General features: G+C 36.5%; 1 protein-coding gene across 2 annotated transcripts in view; it reads right to left on the bottom strand.

Moving 5' to 3' along the window:
• The window catches only part of ap3b1a (adaptor related protein complex 3 subunit beta 1a), a 118,497-nt gene that overhangs the window by 38,965 nt on the left and 52,010 nt on the right, over window positions 1-27,522 (bottom strand). For both annotated transcript variants that reach the window (XM_088629613.1, XM_088629612.1), the window contains exons 17-22: window positions 26,672-26,802; window positions 25,380-25,512; window positions 24,591-24,750; window positions 21,878-22,058; window positions 12,724-12,772; window positions 10,765-10,874 (exon numbers count right to left, since the gene is read on the bottom strand). In XM_088629613.1, coding sequence (XP_088485739.1) covers window positions 10,765-10,874; window positions 12,724-12,772; window positions 21,878-22,058; window positions 24,591-24,750; window positions 25,380-25,512; window positions 26,672-26,802 — 764 coding nt within the window. The remainder of the gene's footprint in view (window positions 1-10,764; window positions 10,875-12,723; window positions 12,773-21,877; window positions 22,059-24,590; window positions 24,751-25,379; window positions 25,513-26,671; window positions 26,803-27,522) is intronic.

The following is a 27,522-nucleotide window of genomic DNA, read 5'->3' as shown; positions in this document are numbered from 1 at the left end:
CATTTGTAGTCTCATTGTGAATACTTCTATGAAGTTTTGTAGGTAACTGTCATTTATTGCTCTTTTTGTGCAAAAGGACAAAACTTCTTTATTCAAGCATCTTGTATATTCCTACAGTATGTGATGCAATATACACATTTCTCTTAGTCTCTTAGTTTGGGCATCTCTACGTTTTATGACAACAATTGTATCATCCACTACATCCACCCTTTCCAATCTTTATTATTCTGCTTCCACTATAAGAATGAGCTATAGATTTTGGGGATGCAGACATGAAACAGTTTGTTGTACAATTCTTCATAATCAGATATAGGGTCTGTCTTGTTTGATTGCTATAACAGTTATTCACAACCACTATGTTCGGCCTTTTTCTTATTTTGGTTTATCTATGTGGATTTTCCTATTAAATCACATCTGAATAATTGGATGTGCTGCATGAAACACTTGGGGACAGTGCTTATATTTTTGTTGTGTGCATGTGTTCAAGCAATGCAGGTTGGAGTGTTTAAGATTTATATTTTTTTTTACTATGTTTAATCATGTGAGAACAAACACGCATTTACAATGATCCTGCACATGATAAAATCACATTTATCTTGCTCAATAGTAGAAAAACAGCATCCCATGCAAGATCTGAACCTGTACAAGGTACAGTAAAGCAAGATCTCTACTGCCTATTTCTCATTTATGTACAGTCGAGTGATACTGGAATATCCCAAACTGGCTTCTCACATTCCAACTGAAAGAGAGTTGCACCTTGCTTGAGACTATTTACAGTACACCATTGATAGGAAATTCCAGTCTTCAAAGGTCAGATTCCTGAAGGTTATCTGGTTTACATTAATACTATTTTCCTCACTGGTTTGCATTTGCAGCTGTGTATTTAGATATAATGAAGATCTGACCCGTCTTTGACTGGTGCCCGTCACAGACTAATCAGACTATTACTGAAATTGTGCAGTGCCGAAAAACCATCTAACATATGTCTGAAAGCACACAGTCAATTTCTTTATTTTAAATCACAGTCTATCCATGTACATTTCCCTTTATGGTTCTGTTTGACGATATCATAAACAATGCTTTGTCCCCTGCAAACTCAAAAAGTCTGCCATCTCTCTCATTGCTTGACCCTGTGATTAAAATTATCCAAAAGAGATCAAAGACTTATTTAAGGGATCAAAGAGAAATAAGTCACAGGGGATGCTAGGTCAGGGCTGTGCAATGAAGAGCTCTTAAAATCATCACAATAATTATGCACTAAAAGGAACATATTATATTCCTAAATCCTTATACAATGACAGACCGTGGCCTAGTGCTATCATGTGGCAAGATGATGGCCCAATGCATCAGTCCAAACTGTTTTTTGACAAATGACATTCTTCACATTCGTGCGTTGCTTCTGTACCCAGTGGACCCACACTTTAAAGCAACACCAGCTGAAATGTTGAGAAGCCGGAAGCTACAGACTGTTTCACGGGCCTGTCTGTTCTACACATGCCGGTAAGAATTCTCATCCATGTAGAGGGTGCTTGAAATGCTGCTATCAAAAGCATCATGTAAAGCCCTCGCCTTGTTTCTGGGATATTACTTGGGGTCCCCAGTTACTCCCTTCAACTTGTGTCATGTCCTTTTGAAACAGAAATCAAATCGTGCCGAGCACCTCAGCAGTTCATCAGGCCAGCACAAACCCATCTATCTTTAAACCGATACTTTATGATGTTACAGACAGGTGGTGAGCTAATTAAACACCAGACGATCTTATAGCACATCTGTCTATTCTGACTACGTCTTATTTTGTGTATTAAAATACCCTCGTATTAGTCACAAACATTTTTCTGGCAGAAATATTAAATTTGAGAGAGATATTAAAGTAGCTTCTTAATTTGGATTTTTCGGCTTCATTGGTCTACTTAACTAGGCAGGGGACACTTTTTGGTCTGAGCCTGGTGTTTAACATCTATTGAGACAAGAAATGGCACTAATTGGAGACATTTGATTTTTCACTAAAACCATGTGATACTGCATGCAAAAATGAAGAAATCTAATGAAGGAACGCTGTAGTTTTTGATCAGTCTTTGTACATAGTATGGTAAAAATATATGCAAGTAAATGCATTTTAAACTTATTATGCATTTTAATTCCAGTCCTTTAAAGGCTCTGATCATTTATATTATATTAAACCACTAAGTGGTTAGAATGTGACTTAATATACAGAATTAATTTACCTAAAGCCTTCCTGTGGTTCCTGTGGTTATAACGCAAGCCATGCTGTTTTTACCATGGCAACAAAAACACATTAGAAAGTCTCAATTTTGAAACAAAACTTGGTTTTCTGTGTGGGAGAAAATGGCAGCACCTGTGAATTGTGACAAAACTACAAACGTTTTAAAAATCTGACATTCATAATCAACAGCACCCTGAATTTCTGACGGTTCAAGTACGTAAACCTTCTACAAAGCATTTCCATGAATAAACAGATTACTTCTAGCATAAAAAAGGTATTGCTAATACTGCACCCCTAACCACACGCAGCTACCTCCAAAAATAATAAATTACGACAATCGCCCAAGGCAATAATTACTCAAAAATAGTTCTTGTGCACAGGTCATTCCAATTGTGTTACATTTCAATACAACTGTGAATGACATACCAAAGGCAAATCCAACATCCACATTTAAAACTGTAAGCTTAAAACATTACATTCAGCACTCAAGAATCTTTCAAATTAAAAACAAACTTGAGATTTTAATCAATTTGTTTCCCTAAACAATTCATGCTAAAGCCAAGAGCACACATGTTCAATAATTTGAAGAATGCAGTAGAAGAAGTGTTGCCACAGTAACACGATCTACCAGGGCTCCAAATGTATTTCTGACCACAAATTTTGAACAGTGGGATATTTAATTGATTTTTTTGTCGGTTTTTTTTACCTTAGCATCTTCTAAACAGTAATTGGAAACGTGAAGTAAACAACACTTTATGACCCTGTTATCTGGATTAAGCGGGTGTACAATCATTATTGAGAAAAACACAATCACCCAAGCTAAATAGTAAAAAAAAAAAGCTATATTTTAGCAGAGGCAAGCTCCTCTTCTCAGTTGCTGAAACAAACATTTATCAAAGTGTCTTTTAGACAATTATTTTTCCTATTTAATTTTCGAGCTTTAGCCACGCACTGGAACTTGTTTCAGGATCTCCCTGTTCACTTCCTGGCACACTGGATCTTTTTCTTAGGTCTGGATAACTTCCATGTGCTGAGTCTGCAATAATAATTCGTCAGCCTGTCAAAGTCCTTACGACACCTGTAATTGTAATGAGGCCTAACTCTTTCCAATCAATAGCCTCACACCACCGCTGAGTGAAGTGTCAAGGTGCAGTACCCCCATAAGGAAAGCGGGTTTGGAAAAGCGTCAATGCTCCATCTACAGTAGTTTATATAGTAGTAGTAGTTTTACACTGACTTATTGCTTTTGCAAGACTGATGTAGTCTATAGTGTGTTAGACACAGGCCAATGTTTTGATCCTCTATATATACAGTACACATGTATATAATGTGTGCATAGGAAAATGCCAATGAAAGCTCTTATTCATAAGGAAAAAAAGTCAGAAACAAAATCCTTCATCTATGTTTCCAGGAACACATGAGGCTGGGCCTGCCGTAAAATTCAGCACCTGAATCAAGACCTTTTTTGCAGTACCTTTAGTTGACTAAATAGTCAATTATGCTGGACAAATAAAGGTTTAATTCCACACTGAAAGTCTAAGAATAATCTAGAGTTTGCTTTTATGCCATAAAGGCCCATGGGGGGAATGGGGGGCAAGGGCATCCATTTTTCTTGACCATCTGACACTGGAAGTGGAGGTGATGTAGTCAGCATCACGCTCCAGCCAGCCTATTACCCCCGGAAGCATTAACTCCCCAATACTGATTTGGAAAGAAGGCTGAGTGGACCTGGGAGCCATCTGGAAGAAATTGGACCAAGCTACATCACTTGTTCCTACCTGGGATTGAACCCAGGTATTTCATTTATGGCACGAATACTTGCAGTATGTATGAATAAATATGGGACTTGCTGTACTTTTCAAATCTATAGTAAGCGTATCATGCAATTGTTCAAAAAGGAATCCATCTTTAAAAATCAGTCTTGACCAACGATTTACAAAGACATTCATGTGACCAGAAATAGCTGCTGAATCAAGGTTTGGGAATTAGTTTAACAGCAGATAAAACTACTGAACGACAGTGTACTGCATACGCAATATCCTACCGTTTCCTGTTGCGCCATATGATTCAAGCGAATGAGGGGAATGTAATTTGGACCTGAAGATTTTGCTAATGAGTCTGTGTGGAGATCATTAACTTCAAAATGGTTGATGTGAAAATGGTGAAAATAATGAAAAATACAAAATAAAATCACAACTTTCGTCAATGACAAAATGTAAAAAAGAATGCCTTTTCTGAATGCTGAGCATGTTGCATGCACTGTAGATCTTTAAATTTAGTGGTCTAGTTGCTTCTACTGCCTGCCTAGCTTGCAAGCCTGGCTCCATGAATTGCTCCAGAGGAAAGGTCCACTGTCTACAAGTGCACTGCAATTCCACACTTACCGGAAGTCACATGGTATAACAGCTACTTTTAAGATGTCCAGTCTTAATCCAATGACCTGCAGGGTTATTAGAAATTCTTTCAGAAATGTTTGATTGAAGCTTTAGCTCATCTGCTGAAGATGTGGCCAGCACGTAACTCAACAGAAACAAAAGCAGATGGTGCACAAATAGGAGCACTTGCACCAAGAAAAACGGCCACTCTCACTACTTACGAAAAACCCAGAAATCAGATCACATCGCAACAAATGAGTTGTCTGATCTTGCCCATTGAGCAAACTCCTTTAGTGGTACAACTGACAACCTGTTTGCAAAGAAAGCCTTTTGCAAATTGTTTTGTCAGCCTGCTGCAAGTTTTTTTGAAAGCTTTAAGTGTGATTGATCAAAAAAAGTCCCACCTTCCTGACACTGCATCACTAACTGAATTTCACACACAATGTTTTGGCAAAAGCGGTTTTGTAGTGCAGAAGTTTCTGAAATGAAGTGACTTGACATTGTGGAATTTTGATGCAATAACAAACATTACACTGTGATAGTCTTGTCAATAGTTTAAATAGCAATGTTCAACAGACAAAGCTTCTATACTGATGGAATGAAAGCTGCACTAGGAGGGTACACTTTCATGATGTGTTGCACATGCTACAACAGCCTGTTCCAAAACCTTAGCCTTAATTACATTCAATAATTCAAAAAAGTTAAAATATTCCTCTAGACCCAAAACTCTGTAGTCTTAATATAAAACATAACACAGATTCACATGCCATTTAGGTTTTATTGTTGCTTTTTATTACATTTCAGAATTAGTATGCCAATTGGAAAATTCTTAGAGAGACAAATTCTAGGACAGGCAAATGTAGGCTCTGTTTAGCCTCCTACTCTCCATATATGTTTATACATATACAGTTAAGAAAATTTTAGGTTCACCACTTGCACTTAAAACTGTATTTCTGCATTTGCTTGTGCCACTAGAAAAATAAAAGATGACATACAAGGAGAATCATATGGAAAGCAACTAAAAGATTAATTGATGCAATTTAAAGTTAGTATTTTACGAGAAGATACTCATACATTAGATGAAAACTATCAAATTAAACAGTTTAATTAAAGAGTTTTTAATATGTTCAAAATCTACACCTTTGCTACTGTAGGTCTATCAAAAATATTTCAAGCCAATTTGATGTTATTAAGTGCTATAACTAAATAGAAAAGGTTCACAAAATCCCACTTTGTGACCCACTGAGCAGTTGATGAGACCCAAAGCTATCTATTCATTAGATAGATCCACATTTATAAAAGCAATATCCAATTACAGAATGAGAAGATTTGTATAATAGCCTGTCGGGGCATTTTCCAAGAATAGAAAATGCTGCACATATAAGGAATATTAGGGTCACATTCTCATTTATTTGCCTTCTATCTCTATTCTTTAGCTACTAATTAATTTCTGACTGTTGGAGCGGTGTGTTCAGAGGACTTTAATATGATTCATTTGGCCTTTTACATGAAGGAAGGTTAAAGCTTATTCTATACAATTTTGAACTTGAGGTAGCACACTAGCATTGAGATATATATCCTAGTATTTTTCCTGGTTCACTAAACTGCAGTGAAAGAACTTCCATTTTTTAAAGTCATTAAATATTTCACAGAAGCACATACATTTTGGTAGAACAATATAAGTAACATATTATCACCTAGTGTTTTTTTTTTCCGAAATAAGTTGTGAAAAAAATCAAAGCTTTGTTAAAACATGATAATACAGACATTTGTGTCTATTCCACATTTAGGAACATTATTAATTGTGACGATGTAGTTGAACTTTCAGAAATGTTTACACATAAAATCCACTTGGAATGCTTACAAAAGTGTTTTAATGAAACTTTTTCTCTGAGGGCTTTTACAGTAGAAACATAATTAAAAAAAATATTTTGGACACAGTTAAATCTGCAACAAAACGTTTTTTCAGGTTGCTCATATTGTGGTTTTTTGCAAGGGGTTAATATGATACAGAAGTGAGGTGCAGTTATAAAAAAAAACATTAAATCAACACCTCTGGGAAAGGAATTAAATAAACTGATTTACTGAAGTAAGATAAGGAGTTCCTCACACCTACAAATGTTTTATAGGAGTTGTTTGTGCTGATTAAAGACAAAATTGTTGTAGTTAAAACACTAATTTTCACCATCACATAATTGGAATAAACTAAATATATACAAGAGAGCTCAATATATTAACCCTCTAACGAAGCAATTTTAACTATTCAGGGTAAACAAAACCCAACTTTTTTAGGCTGCTTTACTTCCTAAACTTTTCCAGATTGAATATCTGTGAAGGCAAATTTTTAATGTATTAAAAGCCCTCTTTGAGTTAGATAGATGGATAATACTTTATTAATCCCATAGGGAAATTGATTAAAGTTAGTCTATGTACAATGTATAACTGTGTTTAAACTGCTGTAAAACTCATTGTGACATTTATACACTTATCTGAGTTTTATGCTACAACAAAACAAATATAATAATAATAATTGCTTACACTTATATAGCGCTTTTCTGGACACTCCACTCAAAGCGCTTTACAGGTAATGGGGACTCCCCTCCACCACCAATGTGCAGCATCCACCTGGATGATGCGACGGCAGCCATAGTGCGCCAGAACGCTCATCACACACCAGCTATCAGTGGGGAGGAGAGCAGAGTAATGAAGCCAACTCATAGAGGAGGATTATTAGGAGGTCATGATTGGTAAGGGCCAATGGGAAACTCTTTTCGAGAAATGCCCTGGGATTTTTAATGACCACAGAGAGTCAGGACCTTGGTTTTACGTCTCATCCGAAGGACGGCGCCTGTTTACAGTATAGTGTCCCTGTCACTATACTGGGACATTAGGACCCACGTGGACCACAGGGTGAGCACCCCCTGCAAGCCTCACTAAGACCTCTTCCAGCAGCAGCCTTAGTTTTTCCCAGGAGGTCTCCCATCCAGGTACTGACCAGGCTCACACCTGCTTAGCTTCGGTGGGTTGCCAGTTGTGAGTTGCAGAGTGATATGGCTGCTGGCCATATATCTTACTGTACCCAAGACCTCAGTCCCAGAGTTAATTTTTTATCATCTTCCTGCCCATATTACTCACCATATACACAGTAGGGTGTGATGCCCTTAGCAAGAGAGGCACTCTGTCTCTATTTTTATATTAGCTTCCTCTACTGTGATTTGCGAAGTAAATTTCAGGTTAGAGAAACAAACAAAAATTGATTAATTCCTACAGTTAAATCACACATATACAGGTAATGAACATAAAATGGAAACGCCAATATAAAGTCTCTAAACAGGACCTTGGGACACCATGTGTGGCCAGCGTGGCTTATACAGGCCACAACACAGTCTACCTGTATCTGGAAATCTAAGGAAAGGAGAAGCACAGAGAGAAAGTTAATCAGCTCACAACTGTTCAATGGAGGTGAAAAAAAATCTCGGGCATCTTTTCTGAATATGCGATACAAATGCTCAATTGAGTCTAGCTTAGATGACTGAGAAGGCCATGATATATGGATAACACTAGTGTCAATTTGGCAAACCACTTGGCAACGATACGGATGGTGATACAGTCATATGGAAAGACACCCCTTTGGGCAGGAACACATGGAGAAGATAATAACTCTATACATTTAAGTATCGATTAACACTGATCTTGCCTTCTAAGGGAATGAGTGCACCCAAACCCTGCCCCATAACATTACAGAACCGGTAGAACCCTTCACTACTGGAGCCAAACAGTCAGGACTGTAGAGTTCTTCAGGTTTGTGCCTCATCTGCATTCAAGTGTTTCTTGAGATCATGGCTCTATATCCCAATGTCTGCGCTCTTTGCACAACTCAATTGTTGTGAACGTTGCTGCCTCACAGCACTGGGGCCCTGGCTCCAATTCCAGACCTGGGGTGGTGTGTGTGTGTGTGGGGTTTGTATGTTCTCCCTGTTTTTGCATGGGCTTTCTCAGGGTGGTGCTCCAGTGTCTTCCCACAGTCCAAATACATACTGGTAGGTTAATTGGCTTCTGGGAAAATTGGTCCTGGTCTGAGAGTGTGCACGTCTGTGTTTGTGTGTCTGCCCTGCCCAGGGCATACCGCCCAGGGTCTATCCCACATTGCACCTGCAACTTGCCAGGTTAGGCTCCCCCGCAGCCCTAAACTGGATGAAGTGGTTAGAAAACGGGTGGATAGATAGATGTAGTTGATTCATCTGACCACTTGTCACTAGGTTGAAATTTACAGTCAACTGATTTGTCGTTACTTTCCAGTTTTGCCTTGCCATTTGAATTCATGCATGGATACCATGATGCTGGGGAATGCACTTCTGCATGCTGTTGCCCTTGGCTGACGATGTCTTTGCCTCAGAGCTACATGCTGACACCTGACATGAGTGTCAGCTTAGACACTCCTGAAACATCAGCAAGCTGAGCTGTCGCTTAATCCACACTATGCTTTCAACAAACTTGGTGTCCCTCAATTCTCCAGATGTTCCCATTTCTTGGCCACTACCTGTAAATCACTAGAGATGGACATACAGTAAAAGTGCCAAGCAGAGACTGACCTGATATCAAAGGTAAAACACCAATGGACTGCTGGTTAATGTCATTAATGTTTAGTCAAGAAACGTGCTTTAGTTTTAACACATTGAAGTATTTTTGAGTGTGGAAAAATCAATGAGTAAATGCTAAAATAAAGTTTTATCGATAACATAACTGTTTTAAGATCATGTAAAACAAACCCCCAAAACACATGTGAGTTATGCTAAAAGATGCACATTATTTTTGTTTTGTGTGACTGTATAATGACAGAAAAGCCTCTCAAGTTCTGCAGGATAATGCTACAATGTGGCTATCTACAAATATATTTTTGTACATATTTATATTCTAGTTTCATTTTTAAAATAATACAACATTGAAACATTTACACAATTGTCAAAAGAGTTATTACAATTTCACAGACTTTTTAATATACAATATCACATTTTCTTGGCAAAAATGCAGGTGCGATTAATTTGTTTTCAACTTTTTACTGCTATTTAGTTAGGGCCAAAATCATGATTGACAAATTAACACAATGACATTACCCATGAAAGAAAACTTTTGTAACCTGAATCAAAATCCTGAATAATGATGACCCTAGATATGCATGTGGAATTCATTTTCATTAAGTCATGATTGTGTTATGTTCCAGTGAGATTATACAGTACCTTAGAATTGGAGACAGCTTTTTGTATGTAACATAAAAGGATTAGCTTATGTACATTACTGATAACTAATGCTTAGCACTGAACTCTTAAAAATATAACACAATTCCTCTACAAATGCCAGCACTGCAGGTGAAGTTAACATTTAATAAATGAATGGCTGGAAAATGGGACAGCATTTCTCTCTCGAGAAATGAAAGATTTTTAAACAGCTGTTTGTGAAAGAGAGCAATACAAATGACACCAGATAATATCCAATCCAGTTCCGTGAGGAAATGTGACATGTTAAGAAAACAAACCTGAAGGCTCAGAGAAAGTAACTCATTTTAAAAAAAAGTGTGGTGGGGCTGAGGTGAGGGAGTTTCCATGGAAATTATGTCAAAGGCAAAGCAGAAGGCACAGACAAGAAGATATCATTTCTCTTAAACCACCACCTGGCAGAAGATTTCTTTAAATGAAAAAAATAGTCATCACTGTGGAAAAGGTCAACAATCAAAAAGGTGTCTATGGTGACACCAGAACAGCGAGTGAGAAAGGGTGCAGTGAGGAGCTCTGACAAATCTGAGGATTTGGAGATGTTCAGGTGGAACATGTTATCTTCTACTGATGGCCTGAACTGTACAATCAGCCTACTGGGGGGGGGAAGGTCAGCAAAGAAAAAATACTACTGAGAAGATATTCCTCAAGCAGGGTTCAAGGGGGGGGGGGGGGGGATAAAACGCTGCCATTGTGTTACATGGCCAAATGAAATAACTAGAAATAAGAACACAAAATGTATACACGAAAGCCACAAAGGAAGAGGCAATCCCATAATGCTTAACTAAATGTTTGAAGACACAATTTAATTTCTTTATGAAATGTGTTGCAGGATAATGGATTTTGGTTTTAGTTTCAGCACTGCCAACACACAAACTTCGACAGATTTACTTACTTCAATGGCTGGGGAGATGTTTGTTAAAGACAGGCCTTCCAGATCTCGTGACAAACTGGGAGAAAGAACAGATGACTTGGGCGTGGCTGTGGGTACCGATACAGGAGCAACTGAAAAAGAGTAGAGCATGGATTTCCTGAGAATTTTAATAACACAGCGATCTGTAACTTGTACAAAATGAATGATACAGCCTTGGCATTTATTTTAATTATTAATGCATGGTCACCTGTAATAAGTCAAGATAATGTTTTACAAAGGCAAGCATGTTTGCCACATTGCAGTGGGATAAGAGGCCTTGGTCTAGAACACTTGCTAAATGAGTTCACTACAAACATCTTTACCCTAGAAGCCTTCGTGTGATTACAGGATAATGTACAACTCATTAATTATTTTCATTACATTTTATATAGTACATGATCCCAACCTAAGGTCTGCAGACTGGACCAAGTCCACATGGATGTTTTAAGGCCTTAAATCATCTGCTAATTGATAAACCAGCCTCCATAATATTCATAATGAATCATTTTCTGTTAAACCATCGTGTTATAAGGGTTGACTTCACATGTCAAGTATACATATATGTATGCATACACATACACACATATAAATATGGTAAAATATCATAACATGTTTTATTCGTGGGAACAAAAGAAGAGCCTTTTGAAATAGCTTGGATGCTTCGGGAGAGGAGAACAGGTGAAGAACTATTTCACAGACTTTCCGAAACCATGGGAAACCTTGGCTCATCTTGGATGTGTCTGATCATAAGGGATGCTGTGAATGTTGATGGGAGTAAAGCTGACTCATTGGCTGTGCAAGGTCATTCATGTAATCCTATAAGGCCGACAGAGTCACCCTGCCTTATCCACCTGTGTGACAAAGCTCTAAATTTGGTTAAATTACTAAATACACCCAGAGCACATGGACCAAACCCTCGCACATTTCAAACCTTTTCGAGGGAAACTGATTCAGAACATGTGCTTTACCACAGTGAGGTGCGTTGTCTAAATGGTGCACAAACTCTTTTTTGCCTTTTGGAGTGAAATTAGAGGGGTTTTTATCAGAAAAGTGTCTAAATGACCCTGAATTCTCAGACCAGGCATGGCTGTAGGATCTGAGACTTTCTTAACACACTTGAATTACCCCAGTATGAAGCTGCAAAGTAAAGAAAGTAATGTCTTTCACTAATGCACAGACGTAAAAGCCCTTCAGGCAAACCTGAAGACACTTAGATGAAGGAGCACTGTGTATGAAGAACTCAATCTAAATGAGAAATGTTCAAGGTTTAATTTCTTTTGACCATATGGCAAAATGAATAAACTGGCTGATTGAGAATTTTGAGGCCAGGCTTGCCCTAAAAAATCTCAAGTCATATGCATTTGAAAATTGGTTGTTTTGCAAACCACTTTGTTGTTATAAGCCTGGATAAAGGATGTGTCCCTCTTCTGATGGAATTCACAATTAAAGTTTTACTCACTGCTTCTCTGTGATGAAATTGATCATCTGTAAATATTCAACATCTGAATGCTCACAGTATCTTGCACCATATGCTGTATATCTGAGAAGACACTTTCTTGGTAAAGAAACTGAGCAAATCCAAGCTTGACAGGTGGCCCAAATGCATACTGTGCTATTGATCTCAGTATCACAACTTGTGCCCAACTTGAAGAGACTGGTAGCTGAGAAACAAACTCAAGAGTTCTCACTAAGAGGGTAAGTGCATTAATACTTAATGAGTCACAGAAGGGCCCCACAACTTTACCTCCCCAGAATTTCAAAACTAGCCATGTCTGCACTACAAAAGGCAAAATTCCCAGATAAACCAGAATCTGGGCCTCCACTCAGCCAATCCCATATTAACATCAGTCCAAAAGGAGCCAAAGCCGAACTTAAATAAGAAAATCTACTGTATATTTTATTGGTGAAAGTGGTTATGTTATTTTCTTGAATACAACTCACAGTCATCCAGATCCAGTAAGGAGATTTCTTGTTTTTTCTTCTCTTCCTTCTGTAGAAAAAACACAAACTTTTGTAATAATTATGCATAATATTTAATAATTTTTCCATCTTGATCTTTAATGCTCAAAAATATTTTCATTTTATATGAATGAAACTGCTATTATTCACAGTGAGACATTTTTTTCCACATTGAGGACTGCTTCCTGGATATCTGTTACTAGACTTATTTTCTTTGCAATCTATGCTGATGGATTGACCGTCCACTATAACCCTGATTTAAGTTCAGCTTCCCAAAACATGTGTGAAGCTTTTCTTCATGCTCATTCAATCTGAGTGAAGCAGTCATATATAAATTCCTACAAGAAACAGACAGAAGCAACTACACAGACTCTCAAGTTCTAACGTGAACATCTCGACTTGCTGCAATTAGATTTCAACAATTCAGCCATCACAATAAAGAAACAAAACGAAACAGCATGTTGGCATGATGGTCAGAGATCCAGAGGGTCAGAGACATGACGCTGAAGGGCTGATTTACTGCGATGGCTTGCCTGCCATTATTCAATGTAAGAAGTTCCCTGTTGTGCCTTAATGCTTATTATAGCATCATTAATTCTTCTCACTATAGCAGCATTCATTTTTCTCACCGTGAGCCTGCATGTGACTGACGTTCAAACAACATATTAGTAGTTAAATGTATGATTAAAAAAATCTGCTAAAGACACTGAGAAAAGAAAGATCCCTTGAAAAATGAAAAACTACATGTACTGTAGCAAACCCTTGCTGAAACCAGACTTTGTCAAAAGTGTCCATTAACACTACAGCCTACAGCAAAATGGCCTGGTTAACAATTAAATACCATTTTTCTATAGTTGTACAAAGAACTTGAGGACAATCAAAAAGCTTTATGAGCTTTTTGCTCACTTAGAATATAACTACTGCATAGAAAGCTGCTAATACAAATATATGTAAAGAATACTCTAAATACTTAATATTTTTATATTATCAACCTTGGATGACACAGGCCGGTGTCTTTTTGTCCAGAGGCACTGACTGGTTGGTGTTCCAAAGTTAGATTTTTGCACAAGGAAGAATTCAAGGCTATGGAAAATGCACAAGATTCAAGGGTGTCCTCCATTACGGCTTAAGATGGGGAAAAAAATTATAAATATGGAAGACCATCACTTGAAAATGAGCTAAAGTATGGACAGCAACCAGTGCCTCGACCCTGTATCTGCTTATTTAACCAGTGCTGTAGAACTTAAAAATGTCTCTGTTCACAAACCTTTATGCATGAACATCCACCATATGGATCTAAATAGTTAAATGGATCTAAATCTAAATGGCAACACTCTACTAGAAGGGTGTCCCTACTCTCAACCTCTGATCACAAAATCAGAGTAAAGCCAAGGAAAGACCTGATACAGCTTCTTAACAATATCGCAGTTTGTCTGTCTGGTTACTGGCAATGAGACACAGGTTCCCCAGTGAAACCCTGAGTCTAACACTGGATACATTATACATTGTAGTTTATGTCCAACAACAATTAATTCTGTTTACCCAATTTTGGAATAAAGGAACACATGAAGGTTAATTTCACACTGAAAAATAGAATACTTAAGAATTTGAACAAAAAAATAGTCAGCACAACACTGAGGTTGTGATGTTGCGGAGGCTATCATGAGATGCAACAGGAACTAAAAGGCTGCTAAGATTTAATTATTCTTCTCAAAAGTAAGCACCTGAGCACAAAAAATCAAACTGAAATATAATGAGACAGTCAGTGAAACTCTTTTTACACAAAAGCAAAAATGAAATTGCATTTAAAAGGATTTAAAGTCAGCAATGTTTGCTTTAATCCAATTACACAGTATTCTCTGTTCTGCAGATACTTATCTTCTTAAGTATGGGCTGTAGAAACACACACCCAGCGTTCAGTATGAAAATCATGTATACTCAGGTAATAAGCATGGATTTTTGAAATCTGAACACATAGTGCTATACATACGAATGTTAAAAATACAACACAAGTTCAGAGAATTTTTCTGATAGCCTCACAGGGGTGTTTTAAACCTAAATTTCTATTATCACGTCAAATAGCAGCTTCTCCAGAACAAATATCTATTATTTAACATTTAAAAATTCACTATTCAATCTATGTTACTATAAAAATTGGGTAGCTTTATTTAACATGCAAAAAGGAAAGTTAAACAGGTCTTTAAAAGACAGTTACAACTTTTATGTTTTCCATTAAAAACATTACAAGGATTTCTCTATAAAGCTCTATCCATCTATTAATATTCTCATTCCCTACAGAACAGGACAAGAATGCAAACAAAACACATCAAGGGTGTAAATGACAGAAAACATACAAACAATAAGAAAGGAATTAAGCAATTGGTTAGTTAAAATAGTGATGTTTTTCTTATATCTTAAACTCATGAAACTGTGGAAAAGTGTGACAGATTTATTAGTTTCATTCTTAAATTCATACTATTAGGGAACAAATTCCAGTTGGTGCTTCTCATGCATCTTGATATATGTGAGGACTCCTTGATGGAGTCATCTTCACTAATCACTGTTCAAGTGTAAAATACGACGATAATACAGACAATATCTACATTAATATTTTATAGCCCTTACCTCTTATCCCTTAACAAGTCTGTAGAAGGATGCGTCTAATAATCTAAGTAATGAAACGTTTGGCATAGCAATTGTCTGCAAACAATTATGGCTCCTTTCATTTAAAACTGTCATTAATAAGCCAAAGCATTGATAGCTGACTCCTATATACTTCTAGACATAGATCTTCCAGAAGTTCTGATATCAGGTTCTCAGCAACAACTTCTCTTGCGTGGTATATACATTAAGGATTTATCTTATTTAAAATGAGAGAACAGAAATCTTGGTATTTTATTTAACTATTTTGAGCTACATTTTGCAAATAAACACTTAAATATACGTATCAATTTAGACATTTCGCAAAGAACAGGTTGTTCCTGTTGTTGGGAAAGTAACCAAGGTAAATAAATTTTGCAGCTCATGCAGAAAACTGCTGCTTAAGTTCCACCTGAAACAGATGACAAAACATTACTACTGTCCTAGTTACTCTGCACAGGATGCCAGTTAAATAGTAAATAGATTTTTAAAATTATCTTAAGTATAAAGTTATAAATGAATTTGAAATTCAGTCGTTTAGAATTTAACACATTCATTATTGTGTACTTTTAAGTGCATTTTAATGTTTTATACTTTAACTTTGTTCAGTTTACTATTATGCTATTATCGTGTTTGTTTTATTATACCATTTCTTTGTTTTGTTAAGCTTTGTGCATTTTAAGTGCTCTATATATAAAAAATAGGAGGTAGAAGTAGCAGATTAAATTTCAAAACATTTAGATAAAATTCTAAACGCCTGGCTGTTGTTATTTAATGTACACAAGTGCAGATTTTGAAAGCAGAGAGTAAAACCAAACTATAAAGACAAAATGGGAAATGCTGACATAGCAGAGACTCTAAAAAGACAATTGTTTATGTTGACATTATTTACATTTTTTAGACAATGTGGTGAAGCAATTAATTAAAAGCATATATTTTAAATCAAGGTATGTTATTTAATAAGGGAATGTCCTACACTGACAAACTGAACCTCAAGTAAACCTAAAGTAAAAAAGGAACTGAACCTTTTTACTCTTGAACACAAAACTTTACGAGGGGACCTGATACAAGTTTTTAAAATCCTCAAAGGTAACCCATCTGATTTCTTCACAGAGCAAAAGAAAAATCTATATGGAAGTGCATTTAAAACAGAAATCAGGACACAGAAAATGCTTCTTTACTTTAAAGGTTGTGGGAGTGTGGAACAAGCTATTCAGCCATGTTGTTCGAGCTAATACCCTGACTTCCTCCCCAAGCTAATACTCTGGCTTCTTTCTCCAGAATCTCATCCATCTTTTAGTTGGATGAGATCCTTGAATCAATTAACTATTAACTTCCAAACGAGCTAGATGAGTCTAATGCCCTGCTCTCATCAGTAATTTTCCTACTTACATATTTAAATTTTCCAGTGTGTGCAGCACATTGTGGGGGGTTATGAAAGCAACATTTGCAGTTGTTATGAGTCCAAAAATCCATATTTCTGAATAAACAGAAGGTAATATTTGAAGATAAGGAATATTATTCCGGATATTACTAGGATTATTATTCCAAGATAATTGTTTTAGAAACAGAAAGTATTCCTACATTCCTAATAAAACCGTTTCTAAAATTGTTGCTGCAGTGCCAGGGCACCTCCTACTGAGAGAGACAAATTGATGTCTTCAATATCCTTCAGGGAACTGATCAAAACACTTTCTCTTTTGTGGAAAGAAAAAACATTAAATGCAGTGCAGTTTGTCTCTTTATATGTAAATCTCCTTATTGAAAATGCTTAGTGAAGACACGATCCCCTCACACTCTAAGGACAGAGTTGCTCTGGAAATACTCAGTAAACAGTGAAAGATCAAGGTAGTTGAATTTGCTATGAGGCTCAGCTAACGACGTCATTATAAAAGGGAGTCATAGTAACAGAATTTTACATTTTAAATATATACGATTAACTGGAACCTGGAAAATTGTTTTACTTTCAATTTTTACCATGCTGAGTTACTATTACTTAATTTTAATTATGAACCCTCTATTTTAAATGCAAGATATATGAAGTAATTATAAGTGATTTGTGATCTTAATTGCTCATAAGCCTTGTGTTTTTCTCTTTTAAGCATGACTTCTTGCACTGCTAAAATTACTTTTTTGTGAAAAATTTCACACTGCCCTATTTTTGCAATGTAAAGCACTACAAAAATTTTAAAAATTAAAAAGGGAAGACTGTTTAGCAACAAATATAAATAGATAAATAGATTCAGACACTCATGTGCTTAACCTTGAAAAGTTGCCAAGATGTTTTATGCTTCTACTAATATGGAGAATAAAATGACATTTGAATGCAGAATGAACACTACAAACTTCACTTATGATCCTGCCTTAAATATTCATGTAGAGTGTAAGGATCTGACTGTAAGGCAAAGCAAAAACACAAAGAAAAGTGAAAAGTGTTCTATGCTTACAGCAACTAAAAAGTATTCCAGCCCCATATTCAAAATGTATATTTGGACATAACTTAAATATTCTTAATTTGTTGATTGCTATTGTAAGTTTCCTTGTTTTTCTGTTAACCTGACAAGGTGGGCTGGGAGTTCTGGTCAGCGTTGAGAGGGGACAGTACAAACTGCAGTAAGTGCAGCACTTGAGTAACACTGTGTAAGAGACATCACACTAGAGGTATGAATGTCTTAATACATACAAGGCATTATGATATACCTGATGCATACATTGAAGTGTTCTACATTATTCTTTTAAACCCTGCTTGTATGTAGAATCTTGCACTGCAATGTAGAAGCTCTTAAATCAGTCATTTGGCTGACATATTAAGGAAAAATCAGACCAAACACCTAAACATATATTATCTCATTCACAGCACCAGCAATCCAGACAAGACATTTTCTCACCAGTTTAATAGAGCAAACCTCTACATTTCAGCTTCACCCCTTCAAGATCCTAAAAATATGAATGAAAATAAAGATATAAAGATAGAACAAATGCCTTCACAAACACTAAGCAAAATGTATTTAAAGCAACCCGTCTGTTTGGATTACAAACTATGTCAAACTATATTACAGTCAGGTCTTGTGATTTTTTTGTGAGTGTGAAATGCGATATTCACCTAAATATTATGCCAAATGGAGATAAAATGTATTCGACAAATTTTGGTGTCATGAGTATTACAAAGAATCACAAATCTTCCTGGAAGAGTACCTTCTACTCTGAGAATTATAACATGTGCTTTTATTTGCTGTGGCATAGCATAACAGTAAGTCTCAGTACAACACCCTCGGTATAAAAGCATTTTAACTTATGAATGCTTTTATCTTACATACCATGCTCTCATAACCATATTTTTTTCAGGAACCATAAAATTTCACTCTGTATCTACAGACAAAGAAACCCCCCACAAAGAAGACTGTAATACAGAAAACAAACAATGAAGTTAAAACCATATCCTATCAAATATTCCCCAATCGACAATTCATCTTGGTAATAGAGATAGAACCTGGATAATGCACACAGGGCTTGAAGCGTGAGATTGAGGATTTCTCTGGCACAATGCATAATTCATGGCCCCAACCAGCAAAGTGTGTAAAATGAGAATTTCACACCGCAGCAAGAGCAATGGAGCTGCAGAGAAAAGGCAGATGAAATCGTATTTTACTGTGCAAATTTTATTTCTTAGCCTCCCTATATTTATACAACACCATCATTGACAAACCAAATGCACTGACAGATCTCCCACTGTTGCTATTGTGTTAGTACTTGAAAGGAGATCGTGTGGAAAGATATAGACAAATTGTTTCTGTATATTTTTGCTGAGGGAAGAAAAGAAAAAGAAAAGCATATGAGAATCTGAACACTTCACAGATGGTGTTACATATTTATACGTTTTATTCCGATATGTATCCAAGCCACAAATGAGTTGGATTTCAGGGGATTTCTAAATTGCAAAAATAGATCTTTGGCTGACATCCCCCCCCCCCCCCCCTTCTTTAACAAAATCACAGCAGAGGGGCTAAATAATAAATAATGTGTTTGAAAATGGAGATCACATACCCTGTCTAGATCGGTAATGCTATCAATCCTTTTATATATTACATGTTAAAAAATAGCCAGCAGAGCACAGTACACTGAAAGGCAATCCTGTTAACTGAAAAGAAAACCAAGCCCCAAGTGGTTCAAACCTCTGACACTGGTCTCATCGCAAATATAAAATTGCATTTATTTTTCTTTTGCCTTGTCAAGCTATTTATGCACGGCACCTAACAATTTGTGGTTGCCAGAAAAACATGGGCTCTCTTTGATTTAAATGTACTGAACCAAAATTGTGATATCTGTATTAGCAATAACATCAAAAACACTTTAGTGAACATTTATTTTGTTTGCTTTGTTATTACAGTGTTCATGAAAGACATTAAGCCTTATGCTAGTGTCAATTTGTAGGGAACACAATGTTCTGTTTTTAGGTTAGAAATTAGAACAGGTGAGGCAATCACCTTAAACGTGCTAATAAAATAAAAGCTTTCAAATGACCCTTTAAGGAGACTGACTAAATACCAGGGAAAACGAAAGTGGAAGACAGTGTTTGGAGTGGATTAATCTAGTTTAAAGCTTACATAAGAAAAGCACAACCTCACAGTTTTTATTACAATAATTATTACATTTCAAATGTGTGTTGCACATAAATGCTGGACTTTTTTTGCAGAAGCCATCTTCCTCCTGCATATTATTAACAGTGTGGCATAAATGATGGAATTAACACACTTCGTCGATGGAAGATGTGTCATAGATTTCAAATATGACATTACAGTAATAAAAGAAAAGATTAATTGAAACAGAGTTGCTCATGTCTTTCTTCTAATAGCTGTCACAGAGGATCAGTGCAACCAAGTGAGGGATCTTTAAAGTCCCCATTTAATGCAAGGGTCTAACTTCTATCTTGAACAAAACTGCCTGTAGTAATCTGTCTTAAAAGCACACTGACAGTCTTAAGACACTAATATTTATTAAGAAAAATACAGAAATATAATGGGTCCCTGCAGGGGATTTCTTTTTGAAAACAAAAGATATGGCTGCCCCTTGTAAACTTTACTTTTCTAATCAAATCAGATTTAGATTAACTATAACACTGACATTTTTAACCCAGTGTGTCTCTTACTTTTTGTTTCCTGTTTACCTCAACAGCAGTGTCCCACCAACAACAGTACAGTACCAGATGTTTGTAACCTAAGAATGGTTAGAAATAGAAATAAGAGGAGGTCTCTCAGTTCAGTGCTTAAGACGTATAGGGTGAAACAAGCCCAGTAGAGTTTGTCCATGTCACAACTTCAGCTGCTACACAACACACTCTGTGTGATTAAGCCGTGTAGCAGCTTAATCTGGCAATTCTGAAACCAAGAATCAGCATGATGTCATTATGTATTTGTGTATGCAATAGTGAGATATTCCACAATTGTTTAATGGCGTTTTATGGATTTAAAAATGCATACATTTTGCACGTTTGAGCCTGGCTCATCTCTTCTTTGACTAGGATTCACTAAGTGGAGAGAAGCAATTTCCTTAGTGTCACCATGGGTAAATATGGAATTAGTAAGTTAAACCTTTCTCAGTTCTCACTGAGATAGTTAGCCCTTGTCCATGGCAAATCTGTGTCAACAGGGTTCTATATGTTTTTATAGTGGATTTCTTGAGCAAAGTGAGAAACAACCTGTAAAACTCAACCTCACAACATATGTGGTACAGGCTCAGCAGTAAGCAGGCCAGGACTTTTATTGTCATAGTGTTTCAGTCAGACGTTAAGAGAAAGAAGGTGTTACAAATTAAAAGAAGAAAGAAAAGTTCAACCCTGATGTACAGTAATAGTAGGAGTAGTATTAGTAGTCTAGGAAGGCTGGAATATTCTCTCACAATTGAGAGTTATGCCCTCAAATTGATTTGGAATTGTCACATGCCATTTTTTAAAAATTAAAGCGTATGTACAAAAACGTGTTTGTCAATGAGTATGTGCCTCATAAGATGGGAATTGGTGAGCTGTCCATCTTTTCTTTCTCAAAAGTCTTTACATACAAATGTAAATACAATGTGTGTGACATTGTGTACTGTATCTTGAGAAGAGGAGTTCAGAGTCAATGTCAACTCGGGGTTCAACACCTAACTCTGACAGCTCTGACTGAGCTCGGACTGTATCAGAAGATAAAGTGAAAAGATACAAAGGCTGGATGGGTGCAGGAGATGTGGTCAAGGCATGAACAACACCCGTCAGTTCCAAAATAGGTAGATATAAGGAAAAAAAATCTATATTTTAAAAATATTTGAAAGGGGCAAAAAAAAGTTACAGATACTAGTTTGTACATTGATAGAATGGGCTCAACCTAGAAGTGTAAAACAAACATATTTTGAACAGAAACTGAAAAACACATCATCATCTGTGTGCTATAGAACTATCCCTGTTGGGTCCAATACACAGGGATTCAATTAGTAAAAAGCCTTTGTACAGAAGGCCTCTCACCTTGGGTTTAGCCTTGAGCTTCAGGTCGGCGCTGGAATCCGAGTCAGTGTCCAGTTCTGAGCCCGACTCAGAGCTGGAGGAGCTATCAGAGGAAGAGCTTGCCTCAGACTCCGAGGATTCAGCTTTTCTCGTTTTGGATTCTTTTTTGGTCTTTTTGTGTCTTTCGGAATCACTTTTCTCACTGTAAAAAAAAACAGAAATGACCGTAAGTGCTTAGTGTTTGTTGAAAAAGAGCATGCTAATATCAGATCACTCCCAGAATCTTTAAAATGTCAGTTAACACCATTGTTTCCTTTTAAGATTATACAAGGGGTTTCCAAAATATGCTTACCAAAATAATATTTTTATCATGAAGAATTTGCATTGTGAAAAAATTCAGAAGCTTACTTTTTATACCAGTCAGAATGAGAAATTTAAAGCAAGGGTGTAGTTGCAAGGAAATTTTTATACCAATGTTGCAATACCCCAGAGATGAAAATGGCCAATAAAATGAGTGCAGCTTGTTTTCTTAAGATAAAAATAAGGGTTACACAGAATGTCAGCTTTGAACCATAAAGAAACGTGTTTTGATTTCATAAATTAAAAATACCACAAAATATTAAACAATATTAATTTACAATACTAAACAATGTAATTGTAATACAACGTAATAGAATCTACATACAAAAAAGCGTTAGAAAAATGTTTGTAACATCTACATGTTGTGAACAATTGAGTAACTCCAATGAAATAGACAGGATGGATAATATTAAACATTCATCACCTTTCAAGTTACAACTGTTGGAAAACAGCTACTGATAAATTTCTATTCACAAGAGAACTAAGCACTACGTTTTGATAGCTTGATCATGAATAACTTATGAAAGAAGGTTAAAAATAACACGACCCACCCCTCGTCAGATGAAAACAAAGGTATGCAAAGTTACAAGTTTGCAGAACAACTGAAGAAATTTCTTTTTTTTTTCTTTTTGCAAAGGTAATTCAATATTCCATTATCACTTTTTTTTCTTCCATTTCAATTCTGCCACATAATGAATGTTTACCCTGCTGCCTGGAATTTCGGATGTTAATTTAATGAAAAGAATGTGATGGTAACTGGCTTTTTAACTTTGCAGTGATGAAAAGCCAGTATTAATTTAGACTACAGATTTCATTTGTTCCGAACAGGAAAAACAATATAAATCACTTTTAAAATCATTAAATCCTGACTTAAATTAATAAAGTCATAATTAGGGCATTATGCTGTGTTTGTTATGGAAGTGGCAGGGCGAGCTGCTTTAATTACAGTCTGTAATAAAAGGAGCAGAGTGCAGGCTGCCAGCCATAGCTGAGTTACAGCTGAGAACTGATCAAAGTGCCTTTACTGGAAACCACAGACCAGGCACACAGCACTGGCCACTGGCTGCAGACGCATAGGAGACGCAGCAAACACCTACCACATCATCAGAGGTAGCACTTAGCACCCTAATTATTGAAAAATATGATTGGAATACTTGGTTCATGCTAACAGAAGCTGGTAATGGCTAATCTACAGCCATTACAAACGCAAATTTGTCGAAATTACCTTATGAATATTCCCCTTATTACACTTCGAAGAGAGTTTAATCAGATTGCTGCTGTGTTGCTGCTTGAGGAAGCAGGTATCATTGGGGGAGCGTGTCGAAGGGTGAAAAATAACAGGCGCAGATAACAGATGGAGATGAAGATTATTGATGCCATGTCAGATTGGTCACGTCTTCCACTTTAAGACTATCCCTGCATGAGCGGCAATTGGAGGCTTCGAACATATAGTAACACCTAACAAAGGTTTCTTACCAATTAAGGAACACATTGGTATTGATAAAAAATCATTCATGTAAAAAAAAAAACAGAATATATATATATTTTTAAAATTGTAACAGTTTTCTCCAAAAATAGAAAGCAAGTAAAAGACTGCATCTTACAATTGGCAAAGTTTAGCAAGTTCACACACATTTACTAATTTAATTTTAACCTGTGAGAGAAAAAAAAAACTACAAGGAACACATTGGCTGTATTTCGAAAAACCCACAATACAATATATCCTTACCTTTAGTCTTTAGTGCACCCTGCACATTTAAAAAATAAACATCGCTGTGAATTAATGAATACTCTTGTCCATAAATGCAACAGTGGACATGACTGTGTAAAACTGGTGAGAACCACAGAGTATTAGCATCTAATTTTTTATTATTTGCTCCTTTTTAGATATGCCGATTTTAATGCATTATCATGCTGTAAAAGGTGAACATTCACGACATTTCACAATGTAGACTGTTTTTCATTTCTGATGTATATAATTAGTGTTATTCAGTTAATGTAAATTTCAATTATTCATGCAATATTCGACTAACTGCAGCTAACATCTAGTCTACAGTAAAGCCATTAAGTGGTAAAAGGAGTGTTTTTTTCTTTGCTTAATGGGATAAATGGTTTTAGATGTACATTTTAAATATCCACATTACTTCTACTTTTTGACCAACAAACAAGTCAAAAATCAAGATTTGTTTTATTTCAATAAAGCCTTATATAAATACATTAAGGTCACAACAACACAAGCGAGGTCATCCATCTGCACTGCCTCTGCTCCTGCATTTAACAACCAGACGTTTATATTATTTAGAAAAGCAGATCAAGTACAGTGGGTGGGGAAATCCCATCAAGCAGGAGAAGCTTCAGTGAAAAATGACGGTACCTCTCATCCTCTTCCTTCTTGACTTTTTTCTTCTTCGGCGTCGTCTTCTTGTCAGAGCCGGACTGGCTGGAACTGTCCTGCTCACTGGACGAGCCGCTCTGCCCGTCCTCACTGCCGCTCTCAGCTTCCTCCTCGCTCCCCGTCCCGCTGTCAGTTTCCTCTACCAGAAGCCGAAACAGGCCGCACTTTCAGACCAGCGTTAAAACTTGAAATTTCATTACCAGCTGCCCTGAGTTCTGTTGGGAAAATGAGCTCTGTGCGTTTTTCCCTACCCTTGGTAATGTTACTGTACTGCAGGAAACTGTACTACGGAACAAGGCGAGATCTACAAAGCTTAAAAACCTGCCAAACGGTGGCTATGAATTTTAGCAAGATATCTCCACGACACAGGATTCAATCTTCACCAACAAAGCATGATTTGTTAAATCATAAGGATACTGAATATACTGACATGCTACTAATAACCCAATGCACATATAACTGAACACTCCAATAAGCCACTCCAACATTTTTCCAGGAACTGCGGTCAGTAGGGTTAAAAGAACATTTCAGAGATGGATATTGGGCTGATTCTACTAGAAGAACAAGCAAAAATAGTGCACAAAAAAGCTGCACACATAGTTGCTTTTACTTGGACATAAATTGCTTAGTTATGGCAATTCTTGCCAATCTGCAATAAATGGGAATCAGATCTCTAATATCCTGAATACAGTTTGCCTGACACACTATGTTTTCTTGCAAATTTCATACTTCCTTTAGTTTAAAAGTAAATCCTGTTTTGACACCTACCATGGCTGCTACTGTCATCGCTGCTCTTGCCACTCCCTGAGACCTCCTCCTCCTCCTCCCCAGAATCCGAGTAGAACTTGTCACCCTGCTTGGAAGCCTTTGTTTTTCCTGCCGAAGGTGCCCATTCTTTTAACTGCACAAAGAGAAAGAAGCATGCAAGGTCACTGAAATCCAACACATAGTTTATTTAGTGGAACTAACTATTCTTTAAGTACAAACAACTAATGCATGCCATTTGCGACCATTAGTCAATTCTATTAAGGTATACAACATTGAGGAAAACCCTTAACCATGCTTCTTAGGCATAAGTCATTCTTTCTCCCACAGTTAAGCAACAGATATGCAGCTGGCTTTTAACTGCTAGATCTCAATTACCCAACATCCTTGGAAGTTTATACCAATGTTCGCGCTTAGAACTGGTTACCTAAGTATTGCTAAACATCTGCATTTTGATTTTGAAAATGAAGGATTGTTTTAAACTCCTGACATATATGTTCTTATATGTTCCTGGCAAAGTATCACAGAGGTTCAGCAATGTTTTTGGTTTGAGAAAATAACCAATGTCTAGATATACATTATTTGCTTCAAAAGCATGGTCAAAGTTCAACAAAACAAAGCAGCATGCAATGGTTCTTATGTTTAAGATGCACAAGAAGTATGGGAAGAAAATATTTCAGTGTGAACAAATGATTCTAAAAAAACTTAGTGTAACATTTGTAACAATGCAGTCAGGAAAAAGCCATATTGGTTATAAAACATCTCTTAATCACTTAAGGGAAAAAAAATACACTAGACTTAAATTTCACCTGTGATTAGCTAATTACAGGAGATATAATTTTCTTTTTCATTGTCATACAATACACATACTCTCAATATAAAGTACATGATGTGAGTCTAATGACTGGGACAAAGAAGCCAGTTTTGTACACGCAGAAATCATTATTTAAATTACATCCATGATGCCTCCAGGGACAGAGAATAACATTTTAAGAATAATAAAAAATTCAAGGTGAAAAATATTCAACAATGGGCATGACTGTACTCAATGTGCACTGCTAAAATAAACAGAGACCTGGTCTGGAAGATAGATTTTTTTTTTTCCCCAACTTGCATATTTCAGAAATGAAAAAGGGCTAAAACACTTTAATCAGCAGTTTTTTTCCCCATTAGTTTCAATTAAGTTATTCATTGAATGCACTACTCCATAAGAACCATAAAGACCATAAAGCAAGGTGCTTTGAAAGAGGTGAAATACAAAGAGTTCCATCTGGATCTAGGAAAAGTGTTCATACCGGCTCCACCACCTCTACGTTCCTGACAGACGGGTCTGGGGCCACCTCGGGCCAGTCAGACAGCTCCAGGTATCCCGCAGCTTTGGTATTAAGGGAGTGAGACAGTGTGCCAAGCTGGAAGCGATCCCTATCTATTAAAGGGGGGGAAATGAATGCAATAATAAATAACATGAGCCCAATGTCACACAGTGCAATCTTAATCAGGACTTGTAGTAATTGGCACTATATTATCTCAAATGTCATGGTATAAATACAAACTAAGGAGGCTCCTAATAGGTCAAAAAACTGATTTCAGCCCATAGATTACAATAATCTTCCCCATAATGGTCAATAAAAAAGCTAATCAGTCAGTGTGTTTAGAGGTGTTGCTCTGAAATGTAGCTTCTCTAAAAATTACTTTACTGTGAATATTAAGAATGACAGCGCAGTTAAACAATCCGCATACATGTCTTGGCACAAACTCATCCAGAATTTTAATGTTTTTTTTTTCCTGGAAACAGAGCTCGTCTCTACCTCGTTGAAGAGGGTTTCTTTTCCCCAAAAGGTAGGAATTAACATTGCAATTTATATATTTATTATGAGCCGAGCTGGAGCTCACAACCTTCGTGACCTTACTGCAATGTGCTGATGGCAGCCCGGTTATTTAAAAAAAAAAAGAGAGGAGGGGATACCATCTCAACAACACAATCGTGGGGGAGAAGCAATCTGAATATTTTCTACTTCGATTCTATCCATACAAAGCTCCTGCTCCACTAAAAATAAAAAAAAACTGTTTTCTTCAGCTACATTGCACATTACATGGAAACTCAAGAATAATGATTATTTTAAGTGAACAAAGAATGGGATTGACA

This window comes from Lepisosteus platostomus, chromosome 4 (genome assembly GCF_059453375.1).
Source record: "Lepisosteus platostomus isolate fLepPlt1 chromosome 4, fLepPlt1.hap1, whole genome shotgun sequence".
Classification (NCBI taxonomy): Eukaryota; Metazoa; Chordata; class Actinopteri; order Semionotiformes; family Lepisosteidae; genus Lepisosteus; species Lepisosteus platostomus.
The sequence above is the reverse complement of the archived record's forward strand: the minus strand, read 5'-3'. Positions and strand labels throughout refer to the sequence as shown.